Below are 25,048 nucleotides of genomic sequence, written 5' to 3'. Positions count from 1 at the left end.
GGGTTTATTTTGTTTCCTCAGCCTAATGTTGGCCTCCTTCACTCGCATGGACACCTCTTTGAACCTCATGTTGGGAGTTCCAGTGAACAGCTACCAAATGCAGATGTAACACTCAGAACCACCTCCAGGCCTTTTATCTGCTTGATTGGTCATGGGGTACCCAGGAAACAGGCCACACCTGGCCATGCAGCTGCTTGTCAGCCATTCGTTCCCTTACTTATGAGCCACCAACAAAGGGTGTGTGTGTATGCCACTGGCTGTCCTTCCTGAATGGTTAGTGCCCCACTTTTGCCAAACCCCTTGAATTACAGCTGGAAGTCCTGACTTCGCTCCCATCTAGGTGTGTTTTCTTTCAACTTCAATGTGGTGGTGTACAGAGGCCAACTGCCAAAACAGTTATCCTTGTTCCAATATTTCTGGTCCTGACTGTATGAGACATATCAAAGAGGTCTAGCTTAAAAGGCTGTCTGAAGCAAAGTTTGCATTTGTCCTATTACTGGCAGGAAGGTTCACCTGAGAAAAAGATAACATTATGAGAAAATTTCTTGCTCAATAAGGTTTATGCTCCAAACAGATCAAAATCACAGAGAACAAGTTGGGAAATTTCTACAGAACTGTAGACATGTCAGCAAATAAGAAGAGGGGGGATTAAAAAAGTACAGTAGCCAATCAGAATACAGTAGCCGATCACATCATATATCATGTTCAAGAGTAAATCTATAAAAGTAAAGGGAAAATACTGGGTGGGCTGGCTTCCAGCAGTGGGTAACCTCTGCTGGCAAAAAGCTGTATTGATAATGTATGCACTATATTTGTCTTGTTCTCTTTTCCTGTTTTTCCACAGGGTATGTGGTGTGTATAAGTGTCATATTGTCTTTCTTATAGATAAAAAGCAGTGTATACTCCTTCTATCCATGTTACTTGTGGTTCAGTACTTTCCAGTGCCAAAGTCAGCCACATCCTAGGACCTTAAGCTAGACATACCAGATGTAGGAACTCTAGGATAGCTTCTTAACTGGGCAAATAGAAATCTAATTACCTTTTAAATTGTTGGGTGACTAAATGGGCAAAGGATCTGTCTATGATCCTTTTAAATTAAACAACAGTCTCAATTTGGGCAAGGAAATTAGCGCCCTTTAAATTATTCCCATATATCCTATATCCTACTTTCCTACCCCAGAAATCTTTTCTACTTTAGGAATACCTCTTGAAGCTTGCTAGCTAGGGCTGCCACATTTCCAGGTGTGGCTTCAAAACACACAAAAAAAGGGGAGGAAAGTTGGTGGTTTTCTCACAGCTCACAGAAACATTTATAACCCTGTCACCAAGGCCAAGTGTATGTTTGTGTTTAAGGACTGTTGATAGGATCAGAAACATAACTTGAATAAAACCAGTATTTTTTAACTTCACAGTGAACATATTTCTTAAATAAACAACTTGTATGAAAGTCAAGTTAATACAGACTGTACGAGGGCTACACATTACACACGAATGTATGCAAAGCTAGCCTTATTAACCTTTTTCTGCTGGAAAAGGAACTTCTGGAGCTGAAACTGGGAAACAGCAGGTAAGCAAAGGGTTAAATGCCCCCTCATTGTAGCTGCTTCTCTCCTCACTGTATCATGCCCTCTGTGAAGGTACACTGTATTTTTATCTATTTGGTTATATTATGAAAGTTTGAATTCTTTGAGTGAAGTTATAATGTAACTGAGTAGGCCAGAAGCCTAGTTTTACTACTGTATATTGGGCATAAGACAGTAATGGCTGCCTTGGTTACAGTTGCTGTGGAAGTGAGGCAGTTTCAAAATGACTAGGGGGAGAAGCTACCATTGTTTGGACTGGCCAGGGAGGTATGGAGTCAGCAAATGTGACTGGCAGTTAGAAGTTCCATAAGGAACGTGACTGATCAGAAGTTCTGGTGAAGAGACTTTGAGTTGGAATCAATGTCGCCCTCGCTGCATTCCGCGGAGCCTCCACAGGACGCTATCTCAAACAGCTTTTTAAAAGGTTGAAAAACCTTTTCATCTCCCCGCTGGAATTAAAAAGGGGGGGGGGCAAGGCAGCATCTGGATAAGATCTTGGAGAAAAGTGCTCTCCGTGAAGTTTCTGGATTCCAAGACTACCCTCCCAGAGCTTAATCATCGCAAAAAGCTGTTTTGAAACTCCTATCTAATAGGAGAAAACAGGGCTGACGTGTTCCATTGTAATATATGGATTAAGAAACATCAACAATATTTGAGAATATTTGAGGACCTGCAAGATTTGTTTGAAGAGAAACATGGCTACAGCGAGGAGAAAGAAAGGAACTGCATCACTGCCCATTCCCCCCTTACCTCCCTTGGCAAAAGCTCCAAGAACTGAAGATACAGGGGAATTATTTATTCTGATAAAAACTTTATCTTCACAATTTCTGGAGCAAGCTAAGAGGTTGGCTTCAGTTCAAAATTCCATCACCGCCATGCAAGGGGCTGTGGATTTAATTAACACCTCTTGGCAAAAAATGGAGGCAAAGGTTAACGAGCTACAAGATAGGCTGACAACAAACAAAACTACTACACAAGCTTTTTTCAAAAATTTCTCTGTCAGAATTTCCCAACTGGAGGCCTTCACATGCAGATCCAATGTACGTATTATTGGTATTAAAAATTTGCCTAGTTATGTAAATTTGCCTACCTTTGTAGACAAGCTTTTGCATGAGATACTCCCTGTACCATCTGATTATTTACTTGATACTGAGCAGGCATTTCGTGTACCAAATGCTAAAGGGACTGGCTATACAATTATAGTCCAATTTGCAAGAATCTCCACAAAGAATTATATCTTGCATTTGGCAAGAGAGGGTGCAAGTCTTTTTTGGAAACAAGATAAAGTTATGTTATTTCCAGATTACATCAAAGAGGTGGCTGATAAAAGAAGGCAATTCATCAAGGCGAAAAATCTGGCAAAAAAAATGAACTTACAATATCACTTAAAATATCCTGCTACATTTTGCATTGTTTCTGAAGGTCAGATGAAGAAGTTCCTAAATCATGAAATGGCGGAAGCATGGCTGAATGTAAAAATGTGTGAGATTTCTGTTCCAGCCCCATGAACTGGAATCTTTAAACAAGCTTTGTTAACTGTCTATGTTTAGTCTGCATGATTCAAGCTAGGCCAGAGATAACTGATTATACATATATTGGTTTGCTTTCTTTTATTTTTCTTCTCTTTTTTATTTTTCTTTAAATTCTCATTCTCTAAAATGAGTATGATATGCTGTATTCAAATATACTGTTTGAGGGTGTATTGTGCACACTCATTTATATATCTAGTATAAAATATATTACTGATTGTTGTAAGGTTGCTTCCAAGCTTTATTATTATATAACATTATAATTACATCTTTATTATTATTATCATTACTATAAGACTACTTAGTAAGATTTTTGGTTGGTTAAACTGTTAAGCTTTATTATTACTATTATATTTTAACTTAAGGGCAATATATGGTTACTGGAAATGAACGGTAGGCCTGCTTCCTTGCTATAAGACTGATATGATACTGAAATGTAAGGTTGATTATTAAATTGTAATATTGCTAATGTTATAGGTATAGTTTTTTAAACAGAATGGGATCTGAAGCCTGTGTGTACTGGAGTTTAAATTTAACCCTTTAAAAAAGAAAAGGAAAAAAATCCCTTTTTTCTTTTCCTTTCTTCTCCCTTTCATTATTGTTGTGTCCTCCTAAGAATATTGTATTGCTGGGAAGTTGTAGTTATTGATCAGGTTGTTGGTATTGTTTATTTCATTTATAAAGATAAAAATAAATAAAAAGTATTTAAAAAAAAAAAGTAGTAGTTCCGGCAAAGAGATTTTCAAAAGGTCAGTCAGTCAGTCAAAAGGCTGATAAAAAGTGCTCCATGCCACTGATTTCACCTGTGCCTCAAGTGACAGTTCTGGATCCAAGAGCACCCCCAAACTACAAACCTGATCCTTTAGGGGGAGTGCAACCCCCTCTAGAACAGATTGAATATCACCTAGCCGGGCAGACGAACCACCCACTAACAGTACCTCCGTCTTGTCTGGATTGAGTTTCAGTTTATTGGCCCTCATCCAGTCCATTACCATGCCCAGGCATTGATTCAGAAAAGCCACTGCCTCACCTGCTTATTAAATTGTAATACTGCTAATAACAGCTACCTAAGAACATAAGAAGAGCCATGCTGGATCAGACCAAGGGTCCATCTAGTCCAGCATTCTGTTCACACAGTGGCCAACCAGCTGTTGACCAGGTCAAGCAGGGCATGAGCGCAACAGCACCCTCCCAGCCATGTTCCCCAGCAACTGGTGTACAAAGGCTCACAGCCTCTGGTACTGGAGGGAGCACATAGCCATAAAGACTAGTAGCCACTGATAGCTTTTTCCTCCAGGAATTTGTCTAACCCCCTTTTAAAGCCATCCAAATTGCGGGCCATCACTACATCCTGTGGTAGTGAATTCCATAGTTTAACTATGCGCTGTGTGAAGAAGTATTTGTCCTGAATCTCCCACTACTCAGCTTCATAGGATGACCCCGGGTTCTAGTATTTTGAGAGTGGGAGAAAACTGTCTCCCTACCCACATTCTCCACACGATGCATAATTTTGTAGACCTCTATCATGTCTCCCCTTACCTTCCTTTTTTCCAAACTAAATAATCCCAGCTGTTGTAACCTTCTCTCATAGGGGAGATGCTCCAGCGCCTTGATCATTTAGTTGCCCTTTTCTGCACCTTTTCCAGCTCTACAATATCTTTTTTTAGGTGTGGAGACCAGAACTGTACACAATATTCCAAGTGTAGTTGCACCACAGATTTGTATAGTGGCAATGTTATTCTCAATTCCTTTTCTAATTATGCCTAACATGGAGTTTGCCTTTTTTACAGTGGATGCACAGGGGGTTGACATCTTCATTGAGTTGTCCACCACAACCCCAAGATCTCTTTCCTGGTCAGTCACCACTAGCTCAGATCCCATCAGGCTATACTTGAAGTTGGGATTTTTTGCCCCGACGTGCATCACTTTACACTTGCTTACACTGAACCGCATTTGCCATTTAGATGCCCATTCGCCCAATTTGGAGAGATCCTTTTGGAGCTTGTCACAATCCCTTTTTGTTTTAACCACCCCAAATAATTTGGTGTCATCTGCAAACTTGGACACTTCACTGCTCGCTCCTAATTCCAGATCATTTATGAACAGGCTGAAAAGCATGGGTCCTAATACAGATCCTTGTGGGACCCCACTATTTACTTCCCTGCATTGGGAGAATTTACCATTTATTCCTACTCTGTGCTTTCTGTTCTTTAACCAGTTACTGATCCATAAGAGGACCTGTCCTCTTATTCCATAACTGCTAATTTGGTCAGGAGTCTTTGGTGAGGGACTTTGTCAAAAGCCTTTTGGAAGTCCAAGTAAACAATGTCTACCGGATCACCCCTGTCTACATGTTTACTGACACTCTCAGAGAAGTGGTTGTTGGCTGAAGACAGCAATGGAAGACCAGAGCTGACGAAGACAGCAATGGAAGACCAGAGCTGACGAAGACAGCTGGTGGCTAAAGGGAGAAGAACTCATAGCTGGGGAAAGGAGAAAGTCAGTCTGAGACAACTATTTCTGGGAAGAGGCCTGGAATCCAGAGCTAGTGGCTGAGGAGAGCAGTAGGCTATGCTGTGAGGTTGTGGTGAAGCTTCAAGCAAGCAGCAGAGGCCAGCACCAGAAGGCTTTGGGCAGAGGTCTGACCAGAGGGAACTTGAGCAAGTAGTGCTTGAAACCAAATAATCCTAGAAGCCAGAAGCAGCAGGAAAAGCTGGAGGCAGAAGGAAACTGCTGTATAGCATCTGTTCCTGGTTGTGAGCGATTGGCTGGGGAGGGGTTTAGGAAAATCTATCGAGAGCTTATAGGGGAAAGACTCTCTTACATATTAGGAACAGTAAACAAGAATATTTAATTTAAATACATTTAAATAATCCCATCCTATTATTTGAAAAGTACCATTTTATATCCTTGTGTAAATAACTCCCTTAATAAACATCTTAATTCTGTTCAAGTTATGAGCTTGTCTCTAGCGGTGGTGTCAATCTCATGCCTACGCAAAAGGAACCAGGCTCCTGGGTTTCTAAAAGATACAGATGGTGGTTTTTGGTGACAGTGGTTAAAAGCTTTACAGTTGAGACAGCTTTATGGTAGGGAGCTCCACTGACCAATTTCGTACGAGGAACCTGGTGGTTGAGCAGCAGCACCATGTGTGCAGCAAGGCACTGAATAAAGCATCACTTCTGGCCTGGCAAGCAATCTGGACAAAATGACAGAAGCATTTGTAGGGACTGCTTTTTGCATCAGTAGTGGGCCCTATGTGGAGCTTTGTAGTGCACAAGGCATCACGTCTCACCTAGCTAACACCTCACACAAAAGGACAGGATGCCCAAGAGGCCTCAGATGCTTCTGTGGCAACCTCCCATGGCCTATTTTGCCAGCTGCAGAACATCTTCATGGGCTATAAGTTTCTTTCTGAACCCAATTGAAGGTTCTGGTGTTAATCTTTTAAGCCCTTAATGGTCTGAATTGAGATAATGTCAGGGAGAGTCTTCCTATGATTACCACCACCAACTGAAATTGAGACCAACTAATGAGGCCCTGCTCCAAGTCAAGTTTTTCATAGTTATCTGGTTGGCAACTACAAAGGCTAATGCCAGTTCTGGGCTGTCCCCAGAACTACTGAGATACTCAGAGGGTATCTCAGTAGTTTTCAGAAGCCAGTGAAAATATAATTTCGCCAAACATTTGAGAATCACATTTATTTTATTTCTGCGGTGTTTTGTTTTACTGTTTTTGTATAATTTCTCTGCCTTAGGTTGTAAACCACTTAGAAAGGTGGTATATAAAATGATGTACATAAATTATGTAAATAAAAGCTGAACTTAAAATTCAAAGCAAGTCATTACTTATGTGATTTTCTGTTTTTGATTTAAGATGCTCCATAGTAATACTCATGAACTTGAGCACACTCCGGGAGAGAGCAGAGGACAGGAAGGCCTGGCATGCTATGGTCCATGGGGTCACGAAGAGTCGGACACGACTTAACGACTGAACAATAACAACAACAAAAGTAATACTCAGTTTCTGACAGCAAAATTTTAGTTTCAACATTATAGTAGAATCTATTTCCAGAAACAGAAATTTCAGAGTTTCACATTTTTAATTTCAGACAGTTGTCAATGTTTGTTTAGTTCTAAATGCCCAGGCTACATAAGAAAAGCTGAAAAGCATAAATGCAGCAAAGTGCAAACGCAAGAGACCATGAAAGAAAGTCTGGAGGCTTCACTTCAGCTTAATAGAAAATAACCTATGGCAACATATATAGTTATGCAGCCACTTTGGTTAGCAGCCACTTTTACAGCCAACTTACCTACAGAGCTCTCTGTAAACACAGTTAACGTCTGTCCTCCTACACTTTGTAAAAGAAAAGGATGTTCTCTGGGTGCACTGATCGAAGTTGGCTTCCCACCAATATCATCAATGTTTGCAAGATCTTCATTCAAAGTGAAAGATACCTGACAACCACAAATACAATTAAATATTTATTAAAAAGAATGGTCAACTGCTTTTAAGAACGTAGGAAAGAAAAAGAAAAACATATTTCATATCTAGAATAGGGTTGGGAAAGGCCTCAGTCCAAGATCATGGGGAGTTGATGCATTTTGTTAATTGTGAAGACAGTCTATCTCCAAGTGGGATTTTTTTAATTACTTCAATGTTTTTGCTCAAAATATTGGGTCTTAGGTCTAAGAAGGTTGAGGATCATTGAAGTAGACAATGCTGGACTACATGCACAACTAGCCCTCATTCATTATAAGATGACATCTCATAGCCTATTTTATTTTAGCCAAGTATACTTTTACTGATTGCTATAACAGAAAATTATAAACAGAACTCCCCTCCCTCCCTACAAAACCATTTTTAATGATTATAGCAAAAGAGGTATTTTGTGTCATAAACAATAATTTGAATATCCAGGGGGAAATGATTAATGACCTGTTCCCAAAACAGTCTCAAGAAATAAATGCTTCTGACAGGGTATGCAACAGCAACCAGAGCTATTTATTTATTTATTTATTTATTTGATTTATTAGCTGCCCATCTGGCTGGCTACCCGGCCACTCTAGGCAGCGTACAATACAAATAACAACACAAAATACAATGTAGTCAACTAAACTAAACAACATTGTTCTAAAAAAAACCCCACAAAACCCTAACCCACCCCAAATGCCCACCTGAATAGCCAGGTTTTCAAAGCCTAGCAGAAGCTCATCAAAGAGGAGGCATAGCAGAGGTCACTAGGGAGGGAATTCCACAAAGTGGGGGCCACCACAGAAAAGGCCCTCTCCCTAGTCCTCACCAACCTAGTTGTCCTGGCTGATGGGACAGACAGAAGGCCTTCCGAGGCCCATCTCATTGAGCGGCATCCCTGGTGTTGCTGGAGGCACTCTTTAAGACAGACTGGGCCAGAACTGTATAGGGTTTTAAAGGTCAATACCAACACCTTGAATTGGGCCCAAAAAACAACTGGTAACCAGTGCACCTCCTTCAGCACTGGAGTGATGCAATCTCGCCAGCGGCTACCTTTAATCAGGCAGGCCGCAGCGTTCTGCAGCAGCTATGATGTTATGGCACTATTGCTACTGGATATTCCAGAACTGATTTTTACTACTCAATACCATATGCTTTTCTTCGCAGAAAGATAAACACTAATAAAGTGATGAAAAGGAGTTATTCCTTCCTCATATCAGACCAAATTAAAGCCAGTATTGAATACACTGGAAATATAGAAACCAGGCTTTTATTTGTGTGACTAATCACACTTAAAAATAGACACTTTAAACATTATATGAGTTGTTACACGGCAGTAACATCTGAAACATGCTCACACTCTTTGTTACGGTCCAATGACCAAAGCAGCACAATAATCAACATAAAGCACATTAACCAATAACAAGAAATAAGACAATATACATATAAAACCAAAAAATTACAAAAGTTCTAGACATTTTAAAGGTAGAAAAAATATATTATTACTGAGTGAATTGAGTAAATTCTTGATGAATTTTGCTTGCTGCTGCAAAAAAATTGACAGCAATAAGAGTAGTGGATGCTATTTTATCAGAAAGAAATAAAAGGGCATAAAATGCATCCGAGCATCCTGGCAGTTCAAATAAAATGGGATCGATAAAAGTTTTACAAATGTCACAATAGAAAAGACAGTACAGAAGAACATGGGTCACTGTTTCAATCTCTCCTGAGTCACAGGGACACTTCCGTTCGTAGTAGGGAGTTTTATGGAATTTACCCTCCAAGACAGCTGAGGGGAGGGAATTGAGACATGGCAATGTGAAAGCTCTGTGATACTCCTGGACTGAGAGTGAACAGAAATAATTTGCTGGTTTGTGAAATCGAAGTGTAGTATCAATCAAAATGGAATTTGAAGTTAAGCTCAAGTCAACTTGATATTCAGTGTCTGCTAGGCATTGCCTGAGCGTTGCTCTGGCCTTCTCATACCCTAGAGAAATCAAATAACTAGGGGAGAGTCCATAAAACAAAAGCTTTTGAGATGAAACTTTAGTCCAGAAAGACTGAAATGTATCTTGAAAGATTAATGGAGCTAGGCCTACTGGGGAAAAATTAACTTTAACCAACAGTTCAAATGGCAAGCCAAGCCCTAGCTTCAACCTTCTGGAGGTCAACTTCTAGTCTCAAAGCAGCATTGGAAACACAGTGGGGCACCTGAAGGACAGCCCTCAGAAATTTTGATTGTACTGCTTCCATGGAGGCAAAACTGGGATAGGGGCCAAGTTGTGCGCCGTACAAGAGTTGAGCTAATGATTTGGTCACAAACAGCTTTACTGTTGCCAGTACATAGTGACCTCCTCTTATACGGAAGAAATATAAAATAGCACTGGCACTTCTTTGGGCTGCCTGGGTGGCATATTCTGCATGCACCTTCCAGCTGCCATTGGCTTGGAAAACAACACCAGATATTTAAAGATCTTTACCTGCTCAGTCTTATGGCCATTAACAATCCAGCTGCATGTCCTTGGTCTTTTGGCAAAGACCATAACCTTTGTCTTCTGATAATTTATTTGCAGATGTTCATCATGACAATATTGGGCCAGGGCCCACAAGGCTCTCTTCAAGCCTATAGGTGACTGAGACCAGATTGCCACATCGTCGGCATAAAGTAACACCGACAGATGTCTATTAGCTAGCTTAGGAGGGTGGATGTCAAAACAATCAAGAGCTTTGATTAATGAGTTTATGTAAAAGTTAAACAACAGAGAAGCAAGTATGCAACCTTGTTTTACACCTTTGAATGTTGAAACAGGACTAGACAACAAACCCGCTGTTTATTTTTAAGGTGGTGCTTTCATGTAACTTATACATAAGAAGTATTAAGCAACGATCCACCAAAATAGCCTCAAGTTTATGCCAAAGTTTATCTCTGGAGATGGAATGAAAGGCAGATTTGAGATCTACAAAAGCTGGGAACAGGGAAATGTTGAGTTTATTGATGTGTTTCTCCACAAGACGTTGAAGGATTAATGCTTGGTCCATAGGGGATTGGCCTGATCTAAAGCCAGTCTGTTCATCGGCCAGAATGTTTTCATGTTCCATCCAAATTTGAAATTTCCAGTAGAGATGCCTGGCATATAGCTTGCTAATAATGGTAACTAAGCTGATTGGGTGGTAAGTGATTGGGTCATCTTTCCTTCCCTTTTTAAAGATGGGAATGATGATAGCCAAGCCCCAATCTGAAGGAATACAGCCAGTTCAATCTATGTATGTGAGGAGGGTAGCTAGAATAGGAGCCCACCAATCAATATTTCTTTTGATTAGCTCTGGAGGTATATAGTCGCAGCCAGGGGCCTTGCCAGGTTTTAGCTGGTTTACCAGATCAATAATCTCAGAGACCGAGACAGGAGGCCATACAGTAAAGAGTCCTGAGATATGCTTCATCCGGAAAGTAGGTGCCTCCTCTTCTGCATATAGTGCACGGAAATGTGTCTCCCATATCTCAGAAGCAATACGATAGTCCAGACGTGTTGGACGTCCACAGGGACGAAGCACTGTAGTCAAGTGCCAGAAGGAGGCCATATCTTTGGACCTCACGGCATGAATGAGTTGTTCCCACCCTGCCTTTTGAGCACACTTCTTTTTGGCCTTAAGCAGGGTTTTATAATGTTTTTTGTGTGATATTAACTCAGCCAATGAGACTGCTGACGGCTTTTCCTTGTAGGCCCTGAATCTAGCAATCAGGCTTTTCTTAGCACAAATGCAGTCCTAATCAAACCAGCTCTTAGATCTAGACTGGATAGTCTGCTGCTTCCCCAAGTTTTTAACTGTTAAATGAGACTTTAATTCATTGGGCAAAATCTCGTAAGCATCTAAAATCTCAGACTTTGTGCCCATTGTGAGAATGGAAGAACGAATCTTGTGGAAATGATCAGCATTTAGCAACTTCGTAATGGACCTGTCTGAAACTTGTTAAAACCAAGTGCTGCAGACTTGGAATGTAATATGTTAACTGTGAATTAATTAGGTAGCAAGTAAAGGGATGAGGAACACAGTAATAGGGACAATTATTCACAAACAGTAACCCAGCCTTCCCCAACATGGTACCCTCCAGATGTTTTTGGCTTCAGCTCCCATCAGCCAGCCAGCAGGGCCAATGGTCAAGAATCCTAGGAGTTGTGGTCCAAAATACCTGAAGAGTATCAGATTGGCGAAAGCTGTTGTAATCCATCAATGCTGTTTTTCTACCCCATCAGTGCAATTTAAAGAAAACCAGAGCTAAGTTGCACAGTTACATCTCCATCTAACATAATTATATTCCAGTGAGAATGTAAAATGTACTGATTTTTAATTTTAGACTTCCTCTTGAAACAAGAACATTTTACTACATGTAATTAGCTTGGTTTCAAATGCATGAAAACAAAAAAGATATTCACTCTTCAGAACAGATTTTTAATATCTCTCAAAGGTATTCCTCCCCCCACCCCCATTAATTGTGAAAGCTGAAATAAGAACTAGTTGATCAGTCAATTTAATTAAACAACCAGTAGCTTCAGTGAAAATTAAAATAAATAATGATTAATTAAGGCAGTCTTACATGTCACTTTAAGATTTTTGGTACAATTAATTCGAATTCCTTTCAGTAGTCCTGGAGCCAGACATTTGCCTGTTCAGTTCAAATTAGTGTGTGTGAAAATCCACTTCTCTCTCCCACACCACCTCCCTTTGGCCTCCCTGGCCCACAAGCCCTCACATCTCTTTTGATTTGGCCCTAGTAGAGATTGCTTCCACTTCCTCTTGGGCTCTCCTTTTCCTCAGTTCCCCCATCTGAAGAGAGGGCAGAGGCTTGAGGGGAGCAGTTTTTTTCTATTTTCCTATTTTTGCAAAGGCTCTTTCTATTCCACAGATGCCTTTCCTCAGAGTACACCAAGTAAGCAAGTTACTTTTTCCAACAATATGACAACTCAATTATTCCTTAAGAATATTGGCTTCCTATATAAAGAAAGCCTTTGCATTACATTTGCTACTGCCAATACTTACAACATTTATCTTCCTTTTTTAAAGTTAATTTATTAGTTAAACATTGCAAGAACATTTTCTTTTGGGCCCAGTTAAAAATCTGGGTTCCACCTGCTGTGGCAACATCGTTGAACCTAAGCAAGGGTGGGCCTGGTCAACAACCGAGACAGGAGAGCACTCAGTTCTTTATGTTACAGCAGAATATAATTTTTAAAGGGTTTATGACATGAATTAGCACACTACAATACAGAACTACTCTAATAATATTTGCATTTTATTTACTTACTTCTGTTCTTCCTTGATTTCTGTGAAACAAAAGATATAATATTTTAATGTTCATATTTCTTTCCCAGAACTATTAGTATACAAGCAATACATTTAAAAAATGAATGTGAGTTACAGTACAATTGGGAGAATTATTATAATGCTGTCAAACCCCAACCCTAAGCAGTAGCCTAGACTCTAAGAAGGGGCTGACCAGATATGTTGGACCAGCAGAATTAGAGGTAGGAGTGCTGGAAACTGACTGCAGCATCATGATTGGGCCTGACCCACAGCCTGTTGTAATGGGGACCCTTGAACCAGAGTCTTCCCACTCTCGGTAAGACCTCTGTATTTAATGCCCTCAGAGCCTACACTCCTCCCAAAGAATCAACCCCCTTCACACCAAGAACTGTACTCCCATGCCAGCCTGTCAATATAAGCAACAAGCCTGGAATTGTCAGGGAGGAGTGCTAGGCTCCAAGCCAGGAGCCTGTGCCTTTAAGCTCTTCAACTCTTCAAGGAATGAGCAGAGCCTGGGTGGGGTGAATGCCTTGGAGGCATAAAAAGATTCAGGTAAATGCCAGACATTGGAGCAAGTTACTCACTTGCAGCTTCCCATGGTGCTGCAGTTACTGGCCTACCTTGCTGCCCTGTGGGCCAACTGTCAAGGGCAGGACAGGAGCATGTGTGAATATGTATATGTTTAAATAATATAAATGGCTTAGACATCCATTCCATGGGCAGAACAAAGTTCCACCAGATCTTTCTAGCCTCTGCCTCACCTTTGCAGTCCCCCTGCCCTGTCCCCCCTGCCACCCCTGCATCTGCTCCTGAATATGAAGATAAGAGAAAACTGTCTTGATATGATGATTAGATGGTACGGTACCCAGGTAATGCTATCTAAAATGAATAAACAGTATAGCCCACATTGTTGGAAATGTCAAAAGGCGCATGAAGACTTTTATCATGTAATGGCTCTGTCGTTTTGTAAAGAAAAAGTGCAATAAAATATGACTCCTTATGGAGAGCATCTTGGGTTACAATATAAGTTTAGACCTGCTATTATTTTAGTTAATGAAAGATGTGATAAGGAAAGAACATTCAGAATTGGCAAGCCAAATGGTAACTGCTGCTCAGGTATTATATGGAAAATATGGAAAAGCAACAAAAATATCTACTTTAAAGGAATGGATTGTTAAAATGAGGGACTATGTAATAATCACCAATAAGACCCTTAAGAAAGAAGCCAAAAATTATATCTGCTGTAACCAGAAGCTTTTATATCCAAGGCTGCAACACTGTTTTAGGCTGCTGTTAAGTATAGCTTGTTACTCTTTTGATTGTCAATTCATTTTGTTTTGTAAGATTTGTAAGCTAGAGAATATTATGGGCAAGGATACATTTGGATAACATGCCCAATGTTATATCATGTACTTTTTATGGATTGTTTATTCAATAGTAGCTTTTCCTTCAGTAAATATTGGTACTTACAAGACATCTGTAATCAAGTATGTCAATTTATTTATTAATTAAAAAATATATCTGCTCCTGAAGATTGGGGAAATCTTCCAGAACAGAACATCATGTGGTGGAGAGCTGCAACAGGAAGATGAAATCAGGGACCCCACTTTGTGTAAGTGGAAGTGCCTTTCCATTTGGATGAACCCATTTGGATTCAAAGGAATGATACTGGGAGACTTGCTAGATCTGGTAACTGAGAAGATCTTGCTACTAACCTATTATCAGGATCTAAAATGGCTACAAGAAGTTACAAGTTGATCAGTGTTGCTGTGTAAAATGCTTCTGTTCATGGTTCTTGGATTCCTGACTTGGATTCCTGCATTGAGCAGGGGGCTGGACTCAATGGTCTTATAGGCCCCTTCCAACCCTACTATTCTATGATTCTGTGCTCCACCTACTCCACTCACTGTCAATAACTAACTTCAACGGAAGAAGATCAATTGGAAATATAGCAGTGTTTCCCTGTTTGCCAGGGAAGCTGCAGGATCTCCTTCTTTGGAGAAAGCAAGCCACACTTTCACTGTATGGAACAGTGCCAAGAAGCATTGAGTGGGATACATAAAGTTGGTTCTAGCTCTGTGGTTTATAAAATGGTTTATTTTAGCAAGAAGATCTTACATCTCCTCTCAGCACAGCTATTCATTCGTACAACTGCCGTGTACAGTTTCTCCAAATAACCAAAAAAAAAGTGTGTTTGATAGCATGCTCACATCTGAAAGATGTGGATGAAAAATGCATACTTCAAAAAAAATGCACACTTTAATCAATTAAATACATTTTAATCAATGGAAGAAGAATGCATACACAAATTTTCATGCGAAAAGAAAAAAACAAAGCTTGCAATCTGATACAGACTTGAGTCAGAACGAGCTTCAAGATGGGATTCGGAGAACTTCAGCGAGCTCGAATGATTGGCACATCCCTAGTTACACCTCATCCAGATGCTATGATTGCACACTTATGCCCCTAGCAGCATATGTAATTAGAGATGTGAAGGCCTGGAATAAAAACAAGAAAAACAAGGGGAAACATTTTCCCCTGTTTTTCCAGGGAAAATGGGGGGAAACTCTTTTTTTCCTGAATGTTTGTGTTTCCTCCCAGTTTTTTTTTCCAAGCCTTCATATCTCTCTCCATTCTGAATACAGGACTGGAGGGAATCATAGAAGACAAAGCAACTGTGTTATCTGGTGCATCCCAAATAAGAAAGACTTCATGTCAAGCAGGTTTTATAGTAATTTCCATGCTGCCCTACTCCAAATTCTATTCACTATCACCGCCTAATGAAAACAAAAGAAACCCTGAGCCAGGAAATATAACATTAAATTATCTTACTTGGCAATTCTTAGCTTCCCTACTTCACCTCTTCCTGAAGCTTTATTCCACTGTTGAGACAAGTATTTTGGGACCTAAAAGAAACAGTACAACTCAAGAAAGATATACAAATAGTACAGAAAATAATTTCTAATCCAACTCCCCCCCACTCCGCCACTTTTTTTTTATTTTGAGAAAGAGCATGCACGTGTGCGCATGCTTATTGTTTAGAATACAGAAGAAAGGAATACAAAACCAAAATATTATAAGTTTGCTTTCTTAAGCAAAAAAGAGGGAGGGAGCAATCCTATGGCCGCTAGACAGCGGCTAGACAGCCATAGGATGTGGTATTTTCCGGGAACCAATCTCAGAGTCCACGCTCCAAGGTCGGTTCCTGGAGAACTGACCTCCCTCCACTTCCCCATCCTCCATGCTCGCAAGAGGAGCATGGAGCAGCCAAAAAGGGGCGTGGCTGGGGGCATTCCGGGGCAGGGAGGGCAGAAACGCCTGTATGACACATTGCTCCATGCTCCTGCGGCTAGACAGCCGCAATCGGCTCTCTAGCTAAAAAAGCAGGGCAGGAGGAGCATGGAGGGAATGATCCCCTCCATGTTTCTCCTACCTTGCTTTGGATAGGCAGTCACCTCCAAATTCGGAGGCGGCCGCCTATCTCGATAGGATTGCTCCCTAAATCAACATTACAATGTCACAATTATGTATTTCAAGCAATGGGCTACAACTTCTAGCTGGGAAATGGGATTTTCCCTTTCCTCTCCTTGCTCCTCCAGCCTCCGCACACCTCCCCAAATAGGCTGCATATTTCTTCCAATACTTTTTTTTGCTAAAGGGGACTTCCACCAAAGACAACAGAAACCCCCTCTTTCCTTCTGGCATTTCCAACAATTTAATTATATTTATTTTACTTGTAATTACTGAGATGACATACTGCATGAACAATATTTTGACACAGTTCTTTCAAATATTAATATTAAGGAACAAATGTGACAAGTTTCCATAAGTATACATGCATAGGTCCAGAAACTATAGTTAGTACAGAATACAGCGGTTAGGTTGCTAACTGGGACCAGATATATGGAATGCATCTTGCCAGCTTCACTGACTCCTACTCTGTTTCTAGGTGCAATTCAAATGCTAATTGTAACTTGCAAAGACCTAAATGGTTAGGACTAGGGTACCTCAAAGAGCCCCTCTTTCCACACAAAACATCTTAGGTATTAAGATCCTTGTTAGAGGCCCTTCTTCAGGTTCCTGCATCACCTGAATGGTGGTAGGGTATGACCCCAAATAGGGCCTTCTCTGTTGTGGAGCCCCACTTTTGGACCTTACACCCCAGGAAAGCTCAGCTGAGGCTTTCTTGATTATCCTTTTGGCACCAGATGAAGACCTTTTATTCAATCAAGGTTTTTAGGATGTTTAGTACAAGTTATCCATTTATCTTGGTCTTTAAATGCTCTTCTGTTGTATTGCATTAATATTTACTTAGGGCGCAATCCCATGTGGATAGTTGGCAGCCTCCAAATTCAGAAGCTGCTGAGTATCCAACGCAGAGCGGGAGGACAGCAGAGGCGATCTTTGCCTCTGCATTCCAGCCACCCTGCATTTCTGCTAGACGGCCAATTTCACCTGTCTAGCAGCAGCGCCACAGAGAGGGAGGGAAGGAGGCTGGGGCGGCCATAGGAAATGCTGTACCACAGCTGCCCTTGTCTCCTCCCCTCCCCATCCCCAGGAACCCTTTTCCCCATTTCCACACTGCTTTCTGAGCACGGAGATGTAGACAGTGTAGTCCTCTCCATGCTAGCTACAAGGGGGAGGGGAGTGTGGTTTCCTGGCTCTGAGGACAGAGCCCTGTCTCTGACCCCACAGCCAGGAAACCAAACAATCCTATTCCCCCACCCCCGACATGTCCAGGGGCCATAGGATTGCTCTCTTATACTGTTATCATTTCAGAGATTTCTAAACCAGTTTGGGAGGTTGTATATCTGAATAACAGTACATACAGTGCTTAAAGTGAAGCAAATAAAATAAGTATATTTATCTCCCATATTCCTGAGCCAGTTCTTCCCACATATTCTTTGACTTGTTCTAATTCACACCCAGAATAAGATTTTTTAGATTTTAAGAACACAATTTTCTTTCATTACTCATAATTACATTCTCAAAGCTCATAGCATCTGTGATATACATTTGATCTCAGAAAGTCAGCTTAGGCTGCAATACTATACACACTTACCTGGGAGTAAGACCCATTGCACTCAGTGGGTGTTACTTCTGAGCAGACATGTATAGGATTGCACTGTAAACACAACCTAACCTGAAACAGTCAAATCAAATGGGTTTGAATTATTTTTCTTTTTCCTTTTCAGCTACAAATATCTGGGTAGGTGGACCAAGAAAAATGTTTGTGGTCTAGCCATTTTAATGGCCTTATTTACAAGGCTGCCATAAGGGGTTTTTTTTTCTCTTCACAACTACTGTTCATACAAAATATTTAGTCTACACATCCCACAGTTTGGGGATAAATGAAACCACAATCCCAATCCTACTTTTTGTTTTGCAGCAAAACAAAGGATTTAATACTGGACCTCTCATGTTTGTCAAAAGGGCACGCTTGCTGTGCTGTGACAATCAACAGTACAGTGACAATGGGAGGCTGGGAGGAGACAAGGCATAGGGAAGAGGGGCAGGGCTACCCACAGCCCTTCATACATATATGCTATTGGCTCCATCCACCTTTTGCCAGAAGAAACAAATTCAGAGGGTGTTAAATTGCTGGTATGTAGGGCAAGTGGGCCTCAACTGGCCAGCCTTTGTCCAATTTGGCTTGGGCTATATATTGCTTTAGCAATTGGGCTGAATTTCAATCCTGGATCAGATTCAATTGGAAGCAGAATCTTTAAAATGTTAATTAAAATATGGATATTTTTTTCTTTTTTAATTAAACACAATCTGATAATAATTTATCAGACACGACATGCCATGCTACAAAAAGATTACAGCAGTTCTACACACTGCTCTAGTAGAGACTCAAGCTGTTACCCAGGAGAGACTATCGATTCCTGCTTTTGTTACCAGCCCTTGCTGTTTCCTCATCTTCCTGCCTGATCATTTGATCCTGTCTGTTTGTAACATAAAAAATACTTAACCGTTAGTGAAAAGAGCAGCAAGGGCCCTCAAGTAATTCAACTTTGATGAAGCAATTAAGGCTCTGATAGAAAGTCAGACTAAAAAATGTTAAGACCAAGAAATATTGGTTCCAGAAGTGTATATAAAATAAAGTTAATTATGCAGCTAGACTGAAGGACTGGGTGACCTGGAAGTTAGTTACTAAAGGTCACAGCAAAGACCTGCTATTTCCAAATGCCTGTAACAGTGCACAAGAAAACCATTTTATAAAGGCTCTAACATATCAGTCAGTGCTTTTGAAAACCAGGGTATTAATGATAGTGCTCAGCCAGCCATCTGTCATTGAAGAGGAGTTGAAAGGTTAATTATTTTCCTTGCTATAAAGAACCCAGTGAAAATGGCGCCTCATCTGAGCTCCTTAAGAATAATCTGGAACAGTAGGTATCTGTCAATGCTAAACTCTTTGATTCAATAAATATGTCAGATTCTATTGTGTTGGAACAGCAATATTATAATTCCTACATGCAAGCAAGGTACCAGTCATTGGCCAGATGTTGCCCAGCACTGCCCTCAGTCATTTAGGGTGCAATCCTATCCAGATAGGTGGCTGCCTCTGAACTCAGAGGCGACTGCCTATCCAGTGCAGGGCAGGAGAAGCACGGAGGGGATCGTTCCCTCCACGCTCCTCCTGCCCTGCCTTTTTGGCTAGACAGCCGATTGCAGCTGTCTAGACGTGGGAGAATTAAGCTGGGAAGGAGGCTGCTGTACAACACATTGGATGTGTTATACAGGCATTTCCACACTCCCTGCCCTGGACTGTCCCCAGACATGCCCCTTGTTGGCCGCTCTGCGCTCCTCTTGCGAGTGCGGAGGACGGGGCTGTTCCGTGCTGCCACAGAAGCAGCACGGAAGTGGGGGGAGGTCGGTTCCTGGAAATAAAGATATCCTATGGCCATCTAGCTGCTGTCTAGTGGCCACAGGGCTGCCCCCTTAGGGCTTTAAAGCTAATCACAAACAGTTTGAATTAAAACATCAAGAAAGTCTTGCAATCTGGACATTCATTTTTTTGAAAATGAGAGGCTAGAAAGATCCACTGACTGAAGACCAGTCCACCAATTAATGGAGTTTTTAAGTTCCAGAGGTGCACATAAGTCTTTCCAATTCTTAAGTTATTCGAGGCAAAGTTGTACTTACAGATATAATATGGAGCCAAAATGTCAAGTCATTACAGCTGGTCAGAATGAGACGTACTGCAACACACAACTCTTAGGTTCAAAACTTGAGAGTATGCTTACAGTGCTTCTCTGGGCCAAAACAGATGAGAGGCATTAGGCTTGGATCTCCTTGTATTTCTGTCTTTAGGTAAAAGCTACATCCCTCTGAACTAGATCAGGGCAGTGGCACTGGAAAAAGCTGGGGTTATCTCTTTCCAACCACTCTGTTTCCTTTATCTAGGCTGCTATTTGTCACAGGCATGTGTATATTTTCCCCAGAACACCAAATATCAGCTTAGGGTATGTGACTGAACAGAAAAATAATGAGGCTGAAAGGGGTAAGACTCCTTTCTCCAACCTCTGCTGACCTGATCCTATTCAGAAGTTCCTGTGGCTGCTTTCAACTAATAATAGAAATATTATTATATCCAATCACATGTCTCCCTTTTGTATATTTTGACCCTCAGAGCCAAAAAAGGGAATGTTACCAGTAGGGATGGATCAGTCAATTTCTGGTCCATGTCAGTTTCACATGTGATCATTCATAAATTCATTATATCCTGTTCCATACTAATCTGCAACTTTCTATTTATTTATTTTATTTACAATATTTGTATACCGCTCCATATCTAAAACAGATTTTGGAGCGGTGAACATAAAAGATAAAACAGTAAAAGAATAAAAAGATTAGAACACCACCTTAAAATCATGCTGTTTTAAAAACAGAATGCCAATAGAAACCATGACTAGTCAATTAAGGAATGCCTCCTGGAACAGTGCTGTTTTCAGGAGGCATCAGAAACACAGTGTTGGTGCCTGCCTGACCTCCATTAAACTTTTTTTGTACAAGAAAACTGATGTTTCAATATGCATTTTTGAACACATTTCCTCACAGGAGACGAATTTTAAATATATTTCATGCTAAAACATGCAGCTTTATATGCATTTTGGTATGTTTTTGAGCTGACAACTGCATCGCGGAATTGGGAGAAGTGCAAAATCCAAAGGATCACTGCATTCAGATCCACACAAGAGTCTGGGAAGTGCAGATTAGGTCAGGTTACTCTGAAATGTGGACTGAACAAAATATTCAAGCATCCCTTGTTACTAGTAGTGATGGAAGTCCTTTTACATATCTGTAACTCTGGATGAAAGTTGATCTATAGAAGATGGGAGCCTGCTCCTGAAAGCAGAGCTTGAGCTGTCTTCCAACAGGTCATCAAAAGGGGCTATTTGGCAACATAAGACTGAGTGGTTAATACAGTCTTACAGGTTCTCTCAAACATATTCCCCTGGTATAAAGCCTGCAATGGCTTTTCTTCAAAGCAGATTAAAGCACGGATATATTGGGCAAATACACCTGTCTGTTAGCCAATATAAAATCATCTACATGCTACTGTACAATAAAATTCCAGCCATGACTATGAAATTTATCAATAAATAACCAATTAGAACAGCACCAACACTACTCTTTCTCCAACAACTGAAATCTGCAAGAGACTTCAAGTACTCAACAGTAGGGCATGCTAACTCAGCATAAGTAGTTCCCAGTTGGCAAAGGGCAGGAGGGACAAATGTGCAAACAAAATTGCAGGTTTTCAGGATCAGCATTTTTTAAATAACTGGACACAGCAATAAGAATAAATTTCCCTCAAGAAGTTCCTACCATGATGTTGCCTGGAAGCAACATATATTAACAATCCCACATTTTAACAATCCTTTATTTTTAGTGTTTTTAACCTTCTGTTAATTTGAAGAATACTTTTAAAACTAATTCAGCCTGAAGGCTGAAAATAGTTTTAAAACTCAGAAGGTAACTGAAAACATTGTATAACCTCCTTCCTTGGTAGCTTTAAAAAAAGACAGTCCTGAGTAGTTAATTTCTAAAAACAGAGGTACCAAGGCTCAAGCCTTCCAGGAAGCTCTGCCTTCACCCTATTATCATACTGGAGTGGGGAGGGCGGGGTATCATTACTTAATGGAGAGGAAAACGCTATGTGCACAAGAAATTCTTTAAGTCCTGATATATTTCAGGCCCAAGCCTTGACACAAATTAAGCCTGGCTGAACATACACTGCAAGGATTCTTTTATAGCCAGTAGTTTCTGTGCTAGAACTACAAAATAGATAAACTTTTCAAATCAGGCTTCTTCTGCACATTCAGCAGACTTCTGGAGAAGCAGCTACAACTTTCAGCGGTGTGGAGCTGCACAAGGTTTCTCAGTGATCCAGTAGCCTCTGCCACTCGAGTCACTGGAGGTGGCACTCAGGATCAGAGTTGGATTCCAACAGAATAGTTATTTATATGAGACAGTGCCTGCCAAGCTTTGCAAGTAAACCTTTGCCAACCAATGAACCTAGCTTTTCCTCAGTATTGCCATCTACCCACCCACACAACACCTACAGCCCTGCTCTCTTGCTGCTCTTTATATCTAGAATTCCTTCCCAGAAACCTATGTGAAAATATGTCTCTCCCTCCCACCTCCATACTTCTCCACAAAATGCACTTTTTCCATTAAGCCTTTGGTTCTTCATCCCCTACTGAAAGTGTATCTAAGTTTCTGCAACTAAATTCAGGCCCTTTCCCAATTTTATGGCAGAAATCCTCCCTCATATAAGAATATAAGTAAAGGGGTGTTCATACGAATACTGCTCATATGTGGATGGGGAAGTGGAAAGTGGCCATGGCTCCCCACTAGTAGGCACACCCCCACCAGTATATAGAGATCCTCCAGTCAAGGGTGGATCCTGGTTGGACCAGGATTCCCCATCGCATGGAAGATCGCTATGTTCGTCCATCATTACTCACATGAATTGAACACCTGTGGTCTCCATCTCATGTTCCTTGTGTGTGTGGGAGGTCATCTAAACCCCCTTACGAGCTTCATGGATCAGACGAAAGGTTCCTCTAGTACAGGGGTGGGGAACTACAGACCCAGAGTCCCAAGGCAACCAGCCCGGAGATTCCCCAGATGGCCACAACCCTTTTCCTGGAGCCAACCCATTTCCCACAACCACCAATCTTCAGATGGCTTCCTGGCTTTTGTGCAGTTTTTTCCCCATTCTAAAAGGTTGAAATGCCTTGCCCAAGGCTTAGTTACTGGCCAGAAGAGCATTAACCTACAACATGCAGTAATTTTTTATATTTTAGGCCCCACCCCTTTTGCCCTCATCTCTGCCTCCTATTGGAATGCTGCCCTTGACAGCTTTTCCAAATTTCACTAAGTCCCTCAAGCTAAAGTCAGTTCCCCATTCCTGTCCTATTCCAGTATCCTGTTTCCCATAATGACCAAGCATGAAGTCCACCAGAAGCACAAGAAGGCACCAGTCCTACCCTACCTTACCCCACCCCATTGTTTCTTCTCAGCATTTGGTATTCAGAGGCACACTGTCTCTGAGTATAGGAATTCCACTTGTCTGTAACAGCCTTCCTCAGCCTGGTGCCCTCCAGATGTTTCAGACTGAAACTCCCAGGATTCTTAACCATTAGTCATGCTGGGTTAGGCTGATGGAAGTTGAAATCCAAAACACCTGGAGGGCACCAGGTTGAAGAAGGCTGGTTTCTAGCGACTCACATCTGGTGGCAGGCCTAACCTTAATCTCTTTTTAAAGCTTCCTAAGCCAGTGGCCATCGCCACATCTTGTGGCAGCGCGTGCCATACATTAATTATGCATGACCTACTCTTTCTTTTGTTGTTCCAACCCTACTGCTAGCCAACTTCGTTGGATCATCTCAAATTCTAATGTTATAAGAAAAGGAGGGGCGGGGAGTCTTCCCCATCCACTTTCTCCACACGGTACACGATTTTACAAATTGTTAGCATGTCCTCCTCACACCTCGGTGTCTTTTTCCTAAACTACAGCCATTGCTCTACTGATTCCACATTCCTTTGTGTAGAATTCTAAAGCTCCTTGGGACAAGGATCTGTCTTGCTTGTTACTTTGCAAAGCTCCATGCGCACCGACACTATAATCATCATTAATACTATTACAGCCGTTAGTTGTTGTTATACAGCTACGGAGGGGTCCCGCTTGGCTGCATGCTCTGCTCTGCCTTGCCTTCTGGCCGCCCGCAAGGCGGCAGATGGCTTCTCGGCGTTTCGCCCCCGCTCCCTCACCTTGACGAGCCACATGCCCGTATTCTGCTTGGCCCCGGTCAAGTCCAGCTCCCCCTTCTCGCTCATGGCAGCACCCGTGGTCTCAACAAACAGCGAGGCAATGGCAGCTACCCGAACAGAAATCGGGTGTGCACTCGTATCGACGGCGGCCTAGGGCGGTCAAAAGGACTGCCCCGTCCCAAACGCTTTGCTGTTGCGTGCGCAAACGGTGGTTGCCCCGGGAGGCGGGTCCGAAGCCGGCCTGTCAGTCAGTTTGACGGGTCTACTTGCTGGAAGGCGAGAACAAAGACTATAAAAGGCTGCTAGTAGAAAGAGAGAAAGAAAGGCTCTGTATTGTAGGAAACTGCTCATTTCAGCAAACGTTTTGCAAACGACTCTTCCCCTTTGGAAGAGACACTGCATTCATTTTATTTCATTCTCTATTCATCTGCGCTTACCTAATATAATAATACTATTTCGCACGTATGTCGCGTTTCAGAGCGTTCAAAGCGTTGTATGCATTATCCCACAACAGCTCTGCAAGATAGGTCAGCCGGTAGCGCCATATTGTTAATGGGAGTTTGGGGCAGAGGGGCTTGCCTGGTATCTTTACGCAGAGGCGAGATTTAAATCAGGAGTGCTCCTGTTCTGTCTCCTACATTGCAATGCTAAGGGTATTTGATCAGACATATATTACACCGACTTCGGTGGGGGCGTGCTCCCAGGTAAAATAAGCCTCACAGTGCAATCTTGTGCATGTCTACTCATTGTGTGCAATGAGTCTAACCCCCAATTAAGTATGCATAGGTTACACACTTACCTAGGAGTAAGCCCCATTGAATTCAATGGGACTTACAGCTGAGTAGACATGCATAAAATTATACTGTTTGTCTACTA

The 25,048-nt window shown here is 41.5% G+C and overlaps 1 protein-coding gene across 2 annotated transcripts in view; it reads right to left on the bottom strand.

Moving 5' to 3' along the window:
- The window catches only part of GTF2F2 (general transcription factor IIF subunit 2), a 117,437-nt gene extending 93,141 nt beyond the window's left edge, over positions 1-24,296 (bottom strand). For both annotated transcript variants that reach the window (XM_084844957.1, XM_084844958.1), the window contains exons 1-4: positions 24,173-24,296; positions 15,719-15,792; positions 12,888-12,906; positions 7,425-7,569 (exon numbers count right to left, since the gene is read on the bottom strand). In XM_084844957.1, the coding sequence (XP_084701083.1) occupies positions 7,425-7,569; positions 12,888-12,906; positions 15,719-15,792; positions 24,173-24,238 (304 nt within the window). In that variant the 5' untranslated portion in view covers positions 24,239-24,296. The remainder of the gene's footprint in view (positions 1-7,424; positions 7,570-12,887; positions 12,907-15,718; positions 15,793-24,172) is intronic.
- Between the last annotated feature and the right edge of the window lie 752 nt (positions 24,297-25,048).

Source organism: Heloderma suspectum, chromosome 3 (assembly GCF_057233095.1).
Source record: "Heloderma suspectum isolate Gila_16-S chromosome 3, 16-S_ref, whole genome shotgun sequence".
In the NCBI taxonomy this organism is placed as follows: domain Eukaryota; kingdom Metazoa; phylum Chordata; class Lepidosauria; order Squamata; family Helodermatidae; genus Heloderma; species Heloderma suspectum.
The sequence above is the reverse complement of the archived record's forward strand: the minus strand, read 5'-3'. Positions and strand labels throughout refer to the sequence as shown.